Source organism: Cebidichthys violaceus, unplaced genomic scaffold (assembly GCF_023349555.1).
Source record: "Cebidichthys violaceus isolate CVI_PGR_0920_01 unplaced genomic scaffold, fCebVio1.0.p SCAF_3, whole genome shotgun sequence".
NCBI classification, from domain to species: Eukaryota; Metazoa; Chordata; class Actinopteri; order Perciformes; family Stichaeidae; genus Cebidichthys; species Cebidichthys violaceus.
This window is the reverse complement of record NW_027176483.1, coordinates 19,659,755-19,672,849: the sequence shown is the minus strand read 5'-3', so window position 1 is coordinate 19,672,849 and position 13,095 is coordinate 19,659,755. Positions and strand designations below refer to the sequence as shown.

General features: G+C 42.5%; 1 protein-coding gene across 1 annotated transcript in view; it reads left to right on the top strand.

Moving 5' to 3' along the window:
• The first annotated feature begins 498 nt into the window (after positions 1-498).
• The window catches only part of trhr2 (thyrotropin releasing hormone receptor 2), a 24,775-nt gene continuing 12,178 nt past the window's right edge, over positions 499-13,095 (top strand). The window contains exons 1-2 of the mRNA XM_068723991.1: positions 499-607; positions 6,379-7,164. Coding sequence (XP_068580092.1) covers positions 6,782-7,164 — 383 coding nt within the window. The 5' untranslated portion in view covers positions 499-607; positions 6,379-6,781. The remainder of the gene's footprint in view (positions 608-6,378; positions 7,165-13,095) is intronic.

The window sequence follows — 13,095 nt, the reverse complement described above, 5'->3', positions numbered from 1 at the left end:
TGGTTGTGAATCCTGTGTTGAAAAATGACAATGATCCATGAATCCTTGAATTTACGTAGCTAAACCTCTACCTATACTGTAAATAATTGTATAATATATAACATGAATTATTGTATTGATTAGGATTATGTCCTATAATAGGGAGGTTTTATCGTATCACATCTTATTTTGACATATCTGTGGCTGCCCACCAAAAAGCTTATATATGTTAAAAAGGGAGATGATGATAACCTCCATTCAGTGATGAGCATGAGGCAAACATCCACCTAAACAAAACATCAAATGTAGAACCGAGTGAAATTCCGCCCAGCACAGATTTGAATGAATTTATTTCTGAAAAGGTGACGTTGCCTAATTCCAAAATAAGTATTGCGCTTTTATTTTGAAGGCACAAGTGCTGCATCCTCGTTAAACCGTGTGAGTGTGACGGCGCTCAGCGGTGTGTGCGCGCTGTGTTGTACAGTATGTAGACAACAGCATGGCCACGCTGACGACCTGCGTTTAACCACACGATAAAAACTCGAGGGAACAAATAACGCATTTTAATTAGTGAAGAGAGGAAAACAGGCTGGAAGAGAATCCCGGAGGAAGCTGACATGATGCAAAGGTAATTCATTCATTTTCTCCTGCAAATGACCAAGAATAATTAGAAGTTTACAATCAGTTATATCTGTTTATCCCTATTGCTGTCTTCATTAGCCAAAACCATGGCATTCTGACAAGTGTCATCCACTCATTTAGCCCAGTCTGTAACAAAGGTGTACATGAAGAAAGGAGAAAGAAATATTAATGTTTAAAAAAAAATATGTTTTTCAGATCATTTCAGATCTGGAAACAACAGAATGTTGTTTTCATTCTTTTTATATTTGAACAGTTAAGTTGGAAATGATCCACTTCTCTCAACGTCTGTCAAAATATTTCCTTGAACTGTCAACCGAATACATTTCCTGTTTATGTTATTGATTTGTTTTGTGAGTCTTTAGGCTGTCAGCTAAGCTCCACGCTCTTTCTTTCCCTCGGTATAGTGCTTCAGCTGGTACACCTGTGCCACACAGTCCTTATACTAATGGCTACAGGAACACCTGTAGGTTTGGTGCCTTGCATAAAGGCAGGGGCGTGTCCAGTGAGTGGCCTCACCCTGAAATCTGATTGGCCAGCCCAGGTGCCACCTCGGTATCTTAAATCATAATTGGCTATCTGCCAAGGCTTATTTATTTCAATTTTGTTGGTACTTTATACTGTGATGGTATTTTTTTAATATCTATTATTTTCTTCTGTTTATTTCCTTTTGAGGACTCAAAGAATAAAGTAGGAGAGCTTTCTATTACATTTGTATGTTGTGATAGGCAGGTCTATTATCTATTAATTCCAAATTTTAAACATGAATGTAAGACACTGTAAGACTGTAATGTTAGTGGTTAAAGTAGATATGATTAATGGAGACACAAATGGTGAATTAATGCTGTCCCTACATGTTTGTGTATTTGTGTACACACGTGCTTTATGCCACCCACTTGGGCCAACCAAGTTGAAAAAGTGTGGATATGCCACTGGCTCAAACAGCCCAACTTTAACTCCTAGGGTTAACCCATTCACGTTCTCTTAAGTGCCAGCTATCTGTAATCATTGTGTCTTGAGAGTAAATACTAGACGAAGAAGAATTCCACTCAGGCAGGAAATAACGGGGCTTATTAATGACAGTCGGGTGTTTATCGTGTCGACAATTTAGCGAAAATATAAAATTCACTAATTAACATGTATCGTTTCATCTGTACAAAAACTGAAGTGTAAAAAATGTGCGGTTTTGCATGTCTTTGCACAGATTCAATAAACAAGATAATGTGCATAGCAGGTGGATTAAGTTAAACCAAAAAAAAAAAGAAGCTATTTTCAAAAATGTTCCTGACATGTTTTCTTGCAGCGAGTTAGAAGATTGTTACCACTCTCATGTCTGTATAATAAAATATGTCGCTGGAGCCAGCTTTTGTTAAGCAGCAGCTTATTAATATGTAGAAAATGGAAGTGTAAAAATGCCTGGTTGTGCTGTTAAGGAACAATGTTTCTTGGCCTGGAACAGTCTCTTTGAGGAGTTCCGCTGGTTGCCTGGTAACCTCAAGGTGATGATATTGATAGTACAGATATGTGCTCAAATACTTCCCAGAACGTTAAACAATTTCTTAAGACAAAATCAATTCATCAATATGTATATGTTTGTGTAAGATCTTAAAGTGATAAATGGCCCATTTCTCCTTTATGCATATATGTATGTTAACTGCAGTACAGCAAGAAGGCCTCCATCTAAATAGAGTTATTGGGCCACCTCACTCAGTCAAGCATGATGGACAGTCAGACATGTGCAGAAGATCCGCCTCACTCAGTCGACGTGCGTGTGCAATGGAATGGAGAGTGGATGCAGTCTGATTAATGGCAGAATAGTGCAACTAAATTACTTTTCGTTTCGTGTGCCCCTCAATTTACTAGAGGCAGCCCTCAGGAGAGGAGGTCCAATATGTGTGTGTGTGTGTGTGTGTGTGTGTGTGTGTGTGTGTGTGTGTGTGTGTGTGTGTGTGTGTGTGTGTGTGTGTGTGTGTGTGTGTGTGTGTGTGACCAGGCGGGGAGGTGAGTGAAAGAGCAACAGATGCCCCGTAGAGTTTCACAGTGCTGCACGCTGGTTAATTGGCTTTCTGCAGAATGAGAAACCTCGAAACAAACCTCAGGATTCTTTAGATGGAAAAAAAAAAAAAAGGTTTACACTTTGTCCCCTGATAACCCTGAAAATCTGTTGACGCATTTAAAGTTTGTAAAATGGCTTTAATCACAAATGATTTTGCTGTACGGGATTTTAGGATTGTGGCTGTAACTTTACCAGAAATGCACTAGGAGGCATCATAAGTGCATTATGAGGGGTGTGTTATTAAAATAATCTTTATGCACTCATTGAGTGTGTTTATGCCTAGAGTGCTGTATTAGGGGTTATTTGTTACACTACATGCTCAGCAGCACCAGAAGGGCTCATTTCAATATTGCCTATTGATGCCTATCCACATTTAATCTTATTAAAGCTTCAGCGGGAACAGTTCCAGCTCTTATAGATAGCCATAAAACTTCCACATGGGATTAAGACCATTATTTTTTGTATTACGAGTTTACAATTTGCATACATTTCCAGAAATTCAAAAATCTTGTTACATTTTGTTGACATATTAGCAAATATTCATCCAGGTTTTTATATCTGTGAGGCAGTTGGTGATGGTGGAGTGGGTAATGGGGGTGATGGATTTGGTGGAGATGTAGAGCTGGGTGTCGTCAGCATAGCAGTGGAAATGGAGACCATGGTGGCGTATGATGTCGCCAAGTGGGAGCAGGTAGAGGACGAAGAGGAGGGGACCGAGTACTGAGCCTTGGTGGACACCTTGAGAGACTGAGGCTGTGTCAGACTTGAATTTGTTGATGCTAATGAACTGTTCACGGTCAGAGAGGTCCGATTTGAACCAGGAGAGGGCTGTGCCAGTGATGTGGAGGGAGGACTCGAGACGGGAAAGGAGGATGGAGTGGTTGATGGTGTCGAAGGCTGCACTGAGGTCGAGTAGTATCAGGATGTTGAGGGAGTGGTCATCTGTAGTTGTTGTTGTGGATGTTGGGGTCCAGGCCAGGCTTTTTGAGGATGGGTGTGACTGAGGCCAGTTTGAGGGCGGGAGAGACGGAGCCAGTCTGTCCTGATTATTAATTGAATAAATTATTCAGAGTATTGTATAAGTTAGTCTGTTTTTTATTAAATCAACTCTCTTGAATAAATATAACTCTGCAATTTCGTCAACATAAATACAGTGATGGCATCTTGATGAGTTCTTGGGAATGTTTGGATCACACAGTGTGTGGTGATTTAAGTTATATATATATGCGCAAAATCAAATTTTGACAACCTCATAGCAGACGAATCCCCCTAAGGGCCCCGGACCTCAGATTGTGGTTCCCCACTGAGTTAGACAAATTAATTGTGTCTTTTGTGTGACTATTTTGATATTTGGAAGTCAATAATTTATTCATGATAAGAAAACATGTTATTTTGTACAGATAGGAAGTTGCTCATCCAAACCCCTCTGGATTACGAACATGCATAAAACACAGCAATCCAGGGTCTCTGCCAGGAATAATAATAAAAAAGATACTTTACAGGAGGCACATTTCAAAGGAATAACTCAGTGTGTAGGTTGTGGATGTAATGATAGTGAGTTAGCAGTCAAGAGAGACAGAGGCAGAGAGAGAGAGAGACAGAGAGAGAGAGAGAGAGAGAGAGAGAGAGAGAGAGAGAGAGAGAGAGAGAGAGAGAGAGAGAGAGAGAGCGACAGAGAGAGAGACAGAGAGAGAGTGAGAGAGGGAGACAGACAGAGACAGAGAGACACAGAGAGACACACAGACAGACAGACAGACAGACAGAGAGAGAGAGAGAGAGAGAGAGAGAGAGAGAGAGAGAGAGAGAGTGTGTGTGTGTTGGTGAGTATGAAGTTAGCAGTAACGTTTTAACTGTGAATGTAGCAGTGCAGTGTGAGTCCATGGTCGGCAACCTTTTGATGTGATTTGAAGTGCCGTTGTGCATCAATATTTTTTTTAAACAATATTCTCCCATTATCAGGACATTCTTATTATATATGAAAGCAATATACAAGATGGCTGCCATCCTTATGGAAACATCCACACATGAGTTGCCTACTTTGCAGAATTCGATAAGGTTATTATGGACGAGCAGAAGCCAATCAGAGGCAGAGTAGGGCGGGTCTTTTGCGGATTGCTGGTGCGAAAAATAATCAATCAAACTATTGTAAATATCAGGTCACGCAACTAGAAATGGCGTAATTATATGTCACATATAAATAGTTACTGCCTGACGCACAGGGACTATTTACCTGGTCATGATGAGTAGAGTTGGGTTGATTTCCCGTTCTGGTCCGGTTGATTTTGTGCAAACCAGCTGAACCGGCATTTGTCATTATGACACGTTCTGGAAAATTAAAAATTAGCCTACCACAGCAACCTGTGCCAACAGTGTTAAATCCAACTTGTATTGCATTAGTAATAAGCAATATGTCCATGTGATTAAGATGACATTATGATTGTTTATAAAAAGGACTAACAGAGCCACTAATGTCTGACAGGCGACATGAGGGAGAAACAAGAACACAATGTGTCCTGCTGATTGTGGTCACTCTCTGCTATCTCTTCTTATTCGCTGTTTTTTCTTCTTATGTATTTAATATTCATTCACGGTTGGTAAACCAGCTTAGAGGTGGATTACGTCCACTGAGTGGACTGGAGTCCCTACACCCTCGTTCATGGACTCTCTTTGTGTCATTATGTCCTACCTAGTAAATAAATGGTAAATAGACTGTACTTGTATCTCTCTCTTCTAGTCTTCTGACAACTCTACATGTCATCATTCACCCATTCACACCCATTCATACACTGATGACAGGAGCTACCATGGGTGCCACCTGCCCATCAGGACTAACTAGCGTTCACACAACATTCACACACCGTAGGCACAGCTATGGGAGCAATTTGGGGTTAAGTGTCTTGCTCAAGGACACATGGACATGGACTAGTAGAGCCGGGGATCAAACTGCCGATCCTCTGATTGAAGGACGACCTGCTCTACCAAGTAAAGTTCGGTTTAGTGGTCCGGTCTCGTGGCTTATTATGAAATCGGTTTGACATCTTTGTGATACATGTTAAAAGGGAAAATTACTGATTATACAAAAATAACTTCTGAACTACAGCTAACACAAATCCTGAATCAGCTGTAGTCACCAGACATGACAACAGATTATTGTGTCCTCACCAGATCAAGGACAAAAGAACAATTAAACCAAGGGAGATGAATGCAAGGTATCATGACAATTATGACAGTTTACATTGATCGGAGAGAATTAATCCTAATATCCCCTGTGACGTGCACCCTGATCCAGCCAAACACATGAAATATAAAAACATCCATATGTACTCACCAGAGGATGACACCTTTGAGCTTTACTCTAGCACCATCCTCTGGACAAAATGTTAACTTTGTTCACAAGATATCTCATAATCTCGAAAAAACTTCCAGAGAAAAATGAACTTATTGCTGATCTCTATCTATATGCCATTACTGCATCTCATTGCCATTTGAAACCACCAGCTTGCTTTGTTCTATCACCCCCCACCCCCCCCCCCTCTTTGTTTTATCTACCATATGCTTTTGTAACCACTGATTCTGGTAAATCCTGAGGGAGAGATAGCCTGTGGTAAAGTGTGTCAAAAAAAAAAATCCAAATCCAATTCAAAGGTTATTGTCGATTCAATTCCCCGTTTGTCCAATTAATTGAACTCTCTTTCTATTTCTAGGTGACTCAATGGGGTCCTGAGTGGAAGTCCTGAGATCTTATTCAACGTGTTATTCTCTTTCACACTTAATTAGTTAAAAGGAAGATAGAGAGCGGAGCGGTAAAGGTGAAGGACAGACGGAAATATCGAAGATGAGAAAACAACACCGCACAATGCTTATGTGATTAAAGACTTGTCAAAAAAGCTCATTCTCATCTGTTACGTCCCCCGAAGTGATAACTCAATAAAACGTGTGAGCTGCTAAAGCTTCACAACAGTCAATGTCATGCCAAGTTTAAATAACAGTGAAGGAGAGATACCATGGCGACATTTCAGAGTCATGCCCCTCATCACTTTAGTCAAGTGAACGTCACCTCTGATTGATAAACACTTGGGGTATAAAAAAGACAAACCGCGAGCAGATATGGCCGACAACGGGAGCTCCAGAATCGACACCCCAACCAACATCTCTCTGAGTGCCAGTGACGCCGTCTCCGAGTCGCTGGAGTACAAGACAGTGTCGGTGTTCCTGGTCCTGCTGGTGTGTGGCATGGGCATTGTTGGGAACATCATGGTGGTCCTCGTGGTCCTCACCACCCGTCACATGAGGACACCCACCAACTGTTATCTGGTCAGCCTGGCCATAGCCGACCTGACGGTGCTGGTGGCGGCAGGGCTGCCCAACGTGTCGGCCAGTCTGACGGGCACATGGGTCTTTGGCCACGCCGGCTGTCTGGGCATCACCTACCTTCAGTACCTGGGCATCAACGTGTCCTCCTGCTCCATCACTGCCTTCACTGTGGAGAGGTGAGGATGGACAAACTACAACTTTTGCTAGATTGTACTGTTTTGAGTTGGTATTGGCGTTCATTTTACTTTTACAGGAGAATGCTTTGTCTTTTAATTTGCATAGGTTACAGAGGACAAGTGTTGAACTAATGCTCTACATGCGAACAAGGTAAACAATGTGGGGGTTAGTGATAAAACCAATGGTCTCGGTTTATTTTCATTTTAAAACAGAAACAAATGCCAACACATTGCTGACAGTTTATGTTCAAGGACTATACTCGTGTTTTTGATGCTTCTTGCACGATTTGGTGCTTTGCAGGTCTTCGAAGTCTTAGCTAAAATAATTGGTCTTAGACATCTGTGTTACATATATCCCCATCTGTCACCTCTGGAGACTGTCCTCCCAAGAAGAACATCAGCAACAATCGATCAGCAAGTTCCCCAAAACAACATATTTCAAGTGACAAAGCCCTCAAGAGGCAGTTTGAAAGTATGACAGGAGCAAAAGAGGAAGTAGTGAGACATCGTTGTTGAGCACAAAATCTGTGTAGTGAGGAGATCTTGATGGATGAATAGGTCAATAAACATGGAGACTGGTGTTTATTTACCTGTTTTTCTACTGACCAAGATTTCCTTCCCTTACATAAACCATGTTTATTTTTGCAACCACGACGACAAAGGTCCTCTAACCCCCCTAACCAAAGCTGTCACCAGTTTTTTTTTTTTTTTTTCTTCCGTTTTATTTAGACTTTCCCTGCCTCTTGTGTCCTGCGCTCACTTCACTTCCTGCCCTTGTCGGTTTCCCGCCCTTTTGCTTGTCTGCCCCGCCCTTGATTGAATCCTCCTGTGTCTAATCACCTGGACCTCCCCAGTGTATTCAAACCCTGTGAGTCCCCTGTCTCGGTGTCGTTCGTCTGTTGTGTTACCTGCTCTGCCTGGATATGATCATTCATGGTATGTTCCCTGTGTTGCCCCTTTTCCTGTTCAGCTCTGCTTTGTCAATTATGTTTCCTTTATGATTGTTTTTTTGATATCCGTATCCCATTTTTGAGTTTTGCCCGTTCCTTGTTTTTTCCCTTGGATTTTTTTTGTCACGCGTTTGTTGCACTGCAAGTTTTACTTTGGACATTTTCTTCATTTTTGTTTTCTTATTAAATCCTCATCAAACAAAAAAATGAGTCCAGACACTGGTGGTGGCTGATAGAATGATGATGAAGATTGGGTGGAGATGGTGAGGTGGAAGGGGGCGTGTAGCAGCAAGAGGAACGCACTAAAGGCATAGAGACCATCATATTTAAGAGAAAGCAGCGAGGTCTAAGCATGCAAAGGTATAGTCTTCCTGACTGAACTCACGCTAGAGCTTCATTTTGTTGTGTTTCCACCATTTGCAGTGCGCAGACACAGACAAAGGGGATGCAAGGGGAAGGATTTAAATAGTTTCATTGTAAATTTAAGTAGAGTGGAATTGGGTCTGTGGAAATCTGAAGAAGCTGCTGGTGTGGCGTTGAGGGAGTGAGGCCGGGGATATGGCAGGTAGGATGACGTGGCGGTGAGTGGCAGGCAAGTTGGCGTGGCCAGGCGAACGGCGATGAGTGTCTGGTGTTGCAGGAGGGAATGGTGGAGAGGACAGGCAAGGTGGAATGTAGATTTACAGGTTTGATGGTGTGAGCAATGAAGCAGACGAGCAATGATCCTAACACACAGTCGTTAGAAGTGAATTATTGTTCATGGAGTTATTATCTAAAATGTCCCAGAGTACTACCACTGAGGGCTGTCATCAACCTGGCAGAGTGGGTGAAAAGCCGGGGTTTATATACTGTGGCCCAGTCCCAATCCCCACACTCACTTTGAGGCTCCCGTAAAGTCCATGAGGGTTTAGTTCTAACCCACTTTCAAATTGATGAGTGTTTGAGGGCTCTCTCTCAGACATTTTGAGTCCTTTGTGTAAGTAAACATTTCTCCAAGTTTTGCCTAAGGGAATTACCCACAATTCATAGCAATTTCACGTGAAACACGGGGTAACCAGTGGAAGCATGGAGATGTAAACAAAGGAATATAACATTTTACTCAGAATCATTAAGGATTAAAGATGGAACAAAAAAACACATGAAATCAGAGGAATGGAAGCAGAGATTATATTACAGAGATTTATTCATCAAACATTTCATTTTGTTATTGAAGCTGTTTTGACAAAAACGAGTAAATAGAATATTTTAACTTACCGCTCATCTTGTGAGGAAAGAGCTTGTAAAACTTTGAAATCTGGGAGTAAAAAGTAGAAAATAAGTACCCAGAATTAAACATAATATTTTTGACGTCATGGTAACGTGATATGTTGCAGCAAAGTGCTGTTCCTATTCGTATTTACACCATGTCAAGCCCTTATAGCCTCTCACACTGAACCATCTACCAGGTGATGTCAGTAAGTCCCAAAGGGTTCAGGGACTTAAGGCCTTAGGGGGGACATTGGGATTGGGCCTTCGGTTGATGAGGCCGAACATAAGGTGTGTTGGCGGGGTGGAGTGACGAGCTGATGTAACACAGGTGAGTGAAAGTAGAGCCGGGATCTGAGTAAGGAAAAACAGACACAGAGAGAGAGAGGAAGACAGACACAGGAGGGAGGGGGAGACAAAGGAGAACTGGGAAACAGGTTCACAAAATTTGATACCTAGCTGTCTGTATTTGGTTGTGTTTTCTGTATTTGCAGTGCTTTGTCTAAATTGCATGCATTTTCAAGACGTTCTCTTCATTTGTTTTGTCAATTTGCATGTGCACTCTTAATTTGCAGAGCGATTTGTTCCCCGAGGGTCACTGCAGCGTCAGACGGGAAACTGTTCTTTGCGTCGCTCTGGAGGAAATGGACACACAATGTATTTATTGTTTAACTTGAGGGACTTGTTGGAACTCAGCTCTGTGACTCTGCGCCAGACTTTAACACATGATATCGCAAAGAAAAGGAGCAATTGGAGCAGCAAAGTCTTTGGAAATATTGGATGTACATTTCGGTTTCATCCCTTCCAGGGAAGCCGACATCTGTGAGATAAATAGTATCGTAGATGCAACCCTGTGCTGGATAGCTGGGCGGTAAAAAAAAAAGGCCTAAGTAGTTAGGACCTGTTGGGACATTACAAAAAACATTTTTTTTAAATATCTGTGGAAATAGTAGTATCCATCCATGCAGATAGTTTTGTGTTTACTCATTTACATTTTGTGTCTTTCTCCACACCAATGCAATGGAGGTTATTGGAATTTACTTTGTGCTTGTTACTCTGGATAATTCTTCTAGTTTTAATTGGAACTGTTCTCTATCAAAGAAGTCCATTCACCTTCACTCTTATCCAGGTGGCTGCAGAAATCGAGAATGATATCCTCAAAATTGCTTCCTGTACAACAAATTATACTTTATTTGCAAACATTTCCCAAACCATGCTGTAGTGTTTTATATTTCTCAATGTGTTGTTTACACCTATACCACCTAAGTCATGTGAATAAACTGTGAGAGACTTTAAAGATGGTTATGTAATATATCACACACAATGTGACTGCTTCCTCTACTAGTGGCACAGTTAAATTGCAGTAAAGACATTTCACACATGAGAGCAGTTTTCAGTCGCCTTCAAAGAACTAACAGAACTTGTTTCGGATTCATTCATTTGTTAATATATATTTATGTGGAAATGTGAGTGTATCTGCAATGTATTCTATCCTTTGTTCTTTTATGTCCGCCTGTGAAACACTTTGCTGCTCGTTTTGATATGTGTTGTATAAATAAGCGTTATTATTATAATCACACAAGATATGTTTTTAGATTAAACCTTCGTTGCACAACATGAGACTAAAAGCCAACAATCGAGCATTAAATATTACAATTACACAGAAAACTATGATTTTCTACAAAACCATGGTGTTGTCAAAACTAAGAGCCAATCAGCAGTTTGATCTGGTGACAGCCAGGCGTTTCCCATCATGCATTGGGTCATGCAGTCGGTGGAGAGCAACTGCAGCGCCTGGCTCTAAAATCTGCAGCCGCCTCGATCCTGTGTGGTTATTGTTGACCACGTGTGCATGACATCAGAGCAAGTCGGGATCAAGTCGGACACAAATCTAACTGGCATGCATTGTGTGGCGATCGCCGGTGATCGATTCCGAGCAGGTCTGGCTAATCTCGAACGAGCCTAGTGTCAGCTGCAGTGTTTACAGGCAAGCAAGAGAAGTGGACTCATTCACTGGCTCATTCACAAAGTTAGGGTTCACAATCAACTGGAAGTGTAGCAGACCCCTGCCGCTGTGAAGTATCTGGAATAGGGCTCTATGAAATCTCTTTTGGTTTTTTTCAGATTCTGTATCATTTTTTACATGTTCCTCCCAACATTTGTCTTGTGTTCTCATTGGCTGTAGCTCCCTGACGGATCAGATATTTAAACTGCTAGATGAGCGTCGAGCCAAAGCCAATTTGCCTCCGAACTTGGTCTTTTGTTGGGAAGCTCCAAAAATGCCGAGTGGAAAATCAGGGCTAAAGTCTTGTAGTGTGTACTATGCTAGCCATCTCAGAGGGCCTTTTCAATATGACTGTGTGTGCAGGAGCTGAGCCTTGCCCTCAGTGAAGCACTGACATAGAGACCAGTGGAGAGAAGCAGCATGCCCGTAAATGAAACCAAAACATGGGGGCATAGCTTTTTTCTGTTCATACGTCTTAGTAGTTGTGAAATTTGTTTTTTAAATGGTAGTGAAAACCCTGACTTTCATTAATTGAATCCTCATTTTTGCGGATTCCACTTGTGTCATCAAATTCAGCTGTTGCATTTTGTCCACGGATGGACGGCCTTGCTGCAAGAAGTCTGCAACTGTGGCAGGGTGTAATGGTAACGGTGTTGACCATCATGCAGGCTCTGGGTTTTGTGGCAGTTGCCCATCAAATGGTACCACTGGGGTCCCTGGACATGCAGAACCTACAGAGGTGGTTTGCCAGCCTTTGATTGGATGCCAGGACACAATGAGGGCTGGTTTTCCCCTGCCTTGGTAGAACGGTAGGTGATGTTTGGCCCCAATGGAGGACCAACACATCAACTTCATTGAGCTATAGGCATTGTTCTTAGTCTTCCAACACTTAAGGCCCCTTGTATGTGGGAGAAACATTTTGGTGAGCACCGTCAACCGCACCATGGTGGCCTACATGAACAGACAGGGCGGATTTCGGTCCGCTGCTCTGTTTAGGATGGTGGAGGGCCTATAGTTGTGGGCCTCAGAGCACTTGTTGTTTTTAAAGGCTCCCCACATTCCTGGGTTGGGGAAGCGGAAGTTGATCTGTTTGCCAGCCAACCTCATCCCTTTCCTGTTGGAGAGAGTGAGGTGGGAACAGTTGTGGCTGATCGGCGCCGTGGTATGCAGGAATGACCCAGACGATGGTGGCCCAACCCTGGACCATACCCCAGTTCTGGGTCGTGCTTTCCAGGCTTTGGTTTGGACAGGCTGAGGATGGCTGGACTATCTGTACAGATGGTGCAGATCATCCATGCACCATTGCCCTTTTGCAGTGTTTGATGGATAGAGGACTGTCTCATGCCACTGTTAAAGTGTAGGCAGTTGCCATTTATTCCTTCCACGAGGGTTTTGACGACAGACCGGTCTCGTGAAGCGGTTCTTTCAGGGTGTTGGTAACGCTTCCCTCCTTCCCACAGTGGGAACCGCCATTGGTGCTCAAGACTTAGGTAGGTAAATGATAACTTGTCAATAGACTGTACTTGTATTGCGCCTTTCTATTCTTACGACCACTCAAAGCGCTTTAACACTACATGTCATTCACCCATTCATACACTGATGGCAGGGGCTACCATGCAAGTTGCCACCTGCCCATCAGGACTAACTAAGCATTCACACCCATTCACACACCGATGACCTTCGGGAGTAATGTGTCTTGCCCAAGGACACATCGACATGGACTCGAGGAGC